Below are 1,848 nucleotides of genomic sequence, written 5' to 3'. Positions count from 1 at the left end.
AAGAGGACACCCACTCCCCAAAAAACATAAATTCCAGGACTTCACTGGTGACTAAAGTAGAAGGCTGTGGAAAATTGGGGGTTTGTCCCTGAAATGGGATGCTGATGTTCTAATTTTTTTTTGCCAGTAAAGTTCATGTGTTTAAGTTGATATACCTGAAAGTTTTACATGTAGACTTTTATGTTAACCATAGTTTTGATTTGTTTTCAGCTGTGGGATTGGGATCTTGGTGCTTCCACATGACCCTGAAGTATGAAATGCAGGTGAGTATTGATAAGTAGCTGTGAATCACTTAATGTGTGTATCTCACTATATAGTCATATGGCCATTTCTTGACTAGCTGAAACTCATATAACATGAGTTAATCTGCCTTAAGTATCATTGTACGTGACTCCTGCTCTCAACAAAAGAGTAGCGCAGGTCTTGTTTCATGAGATATTTTCTACTGATAGATATACAGGAATGTATACTTGTATCTAAAATAAGAGCTATAATCAATTGCTTATGTTGGTAGAAGAAATTTTATCCTTTGGGAAATCATACTATCTTTTTAGGCGAGTTATTTTAGAATTCCTACAGCTTTGGCTTAATAGCAAGCAGTATAGACTAGAGTTATTGCCATTCATTGTATCCTTTTTTCATCTTAATGTTTTCTATTATGCTTTCTGTTTATCTAGATGTACCTGTAGCGTTAATACTGAAGTCAGTATCTTCTGAGTAGCAATAGTTGAGTCTTCCTCCCTCTTTCTTATTCTCAGGTAGAAGGCATTCTGTAATAAATCACTGGGCACAAGGATTTGGTCCTGGTATTTCCCATTTTCTGAAGGGACACAAGGAGTCTTGTCCTGTTTTAGGTCTGAGAAGATTAAGGAAATTCATCTTTGAATCAAAGTCAGGGTGAAATGGGATTCAGTTCGAAATTAAGAAACCTATATTTAAAAGTGTGTGCTGGAAGCCTGTGCTCCCACCGTAGTCAATGGAAATACAGTTAAGTCAGTGGAGTTTAGCGAGCCAGTCAGCTGGGCTGAATCATTCTCCAGACTCCATTGGCAGTCTTAACCCGAATAATGCTTGTTTGTCTGAATATAGGTGTTTAGTGTCATTTTAGACTCCGTGAGTGTTCTGTCTGGCCTCCAGCTGCCATCCCACAAAGGTGCAGGTCTCTCAGACCCCCCTGTCACATCTGCCAGTCTTGGGTGGGTGTATTGGAGATGACAGAGCGCCTCAGATGGCATTAGGCGCCTATGCCGAGGCAACTGAATTGACTTCTGGATTTCTACTGATCATAATGGGACCTGAGACACTGCACATGTGGACACCAAAAGTTAGGCGTCTTAAAGTTGAACTGAATCACAATCTGTAGTGACGTTTGTCTCCATAATGCTCTCTTTTATATCTCTGGCATGTGCTGGAGACTGTCAGCCTCCATGGAGCATACTGTTGCCACCACGTAAGAATATTTGGTGCTTTTCTTGGCATGGAAAAGGTGGTTTCTAGATCCATTTCATCGCTCCCTCCCAAACTGAGGTGTGATTTGCCTGTATTCTTTTCAGTGGTGAAACTGCCTTGAATTTCCACCTTTTCACCTCTCTTCCCTCAGCTGCTTGTTCCTAACCCTGCCAGTGTTTCAAATCCTCTTTCTTACACTGATGCAGAGGTGAACAAAGCCACCCTGAAACCCAGATCATTAAAATGATCCAGGCCTAAAACATTATGTGCGGGAGTTTGGGGTTTTGTTTTTGTGTGTGGAGGCTATTTTAATCCAAGTCACTTTGATGCTACTTACCATGTAGTTCTGGTGTTGCATCGGAACAACTCAGGGGCCTATGAACTGTGGTAAGTAAAGGG

At 41.1% G+C, this 1,848-nt stretch overlaps 1 protein-coding gene across 1 annotated transcript in view; it reads left to right on the top strand.

The window, feature by feature from the left end:
* ACER3 (alkaline ceramidase 3) overlaps positions 1-1,848 on the top strand; it is a 57,638-nt gene that overhangs the window by 32,426 nt on the left and 23,364 nt on the right. The window contains exon 4 of the mRNA XM_009321951.1: positions 211-263. Coding sequence (XP_009320226.1) covers positions 211-263 — 53 coding nt within the window. The remainder of the gene's footprint in view (positions 1-210; positions 264-1,848) is intronic.

This window comes from Pygoscelis adeliae, unplaced genomic scaffold (assembly GCF_000699105.1).
Source record: "Pygoscelis adeliae isolate BGI_AS28 unplaced genomic scaffold, ASM69910v1 Scaffold263, whole genome shotgun sequence".
Classification (NCBI taxonomy): Eukaryota; Metazoa; Chordata; class Aves; order Sphenisciformes; family Spheniscidae; genus Pygoscelis; species Pygoscelis adeliae.
Note: the sequence above shows the minus strand (reverse complement) of the source record. Positions and strands in the feature narration are given on the sequence as shown.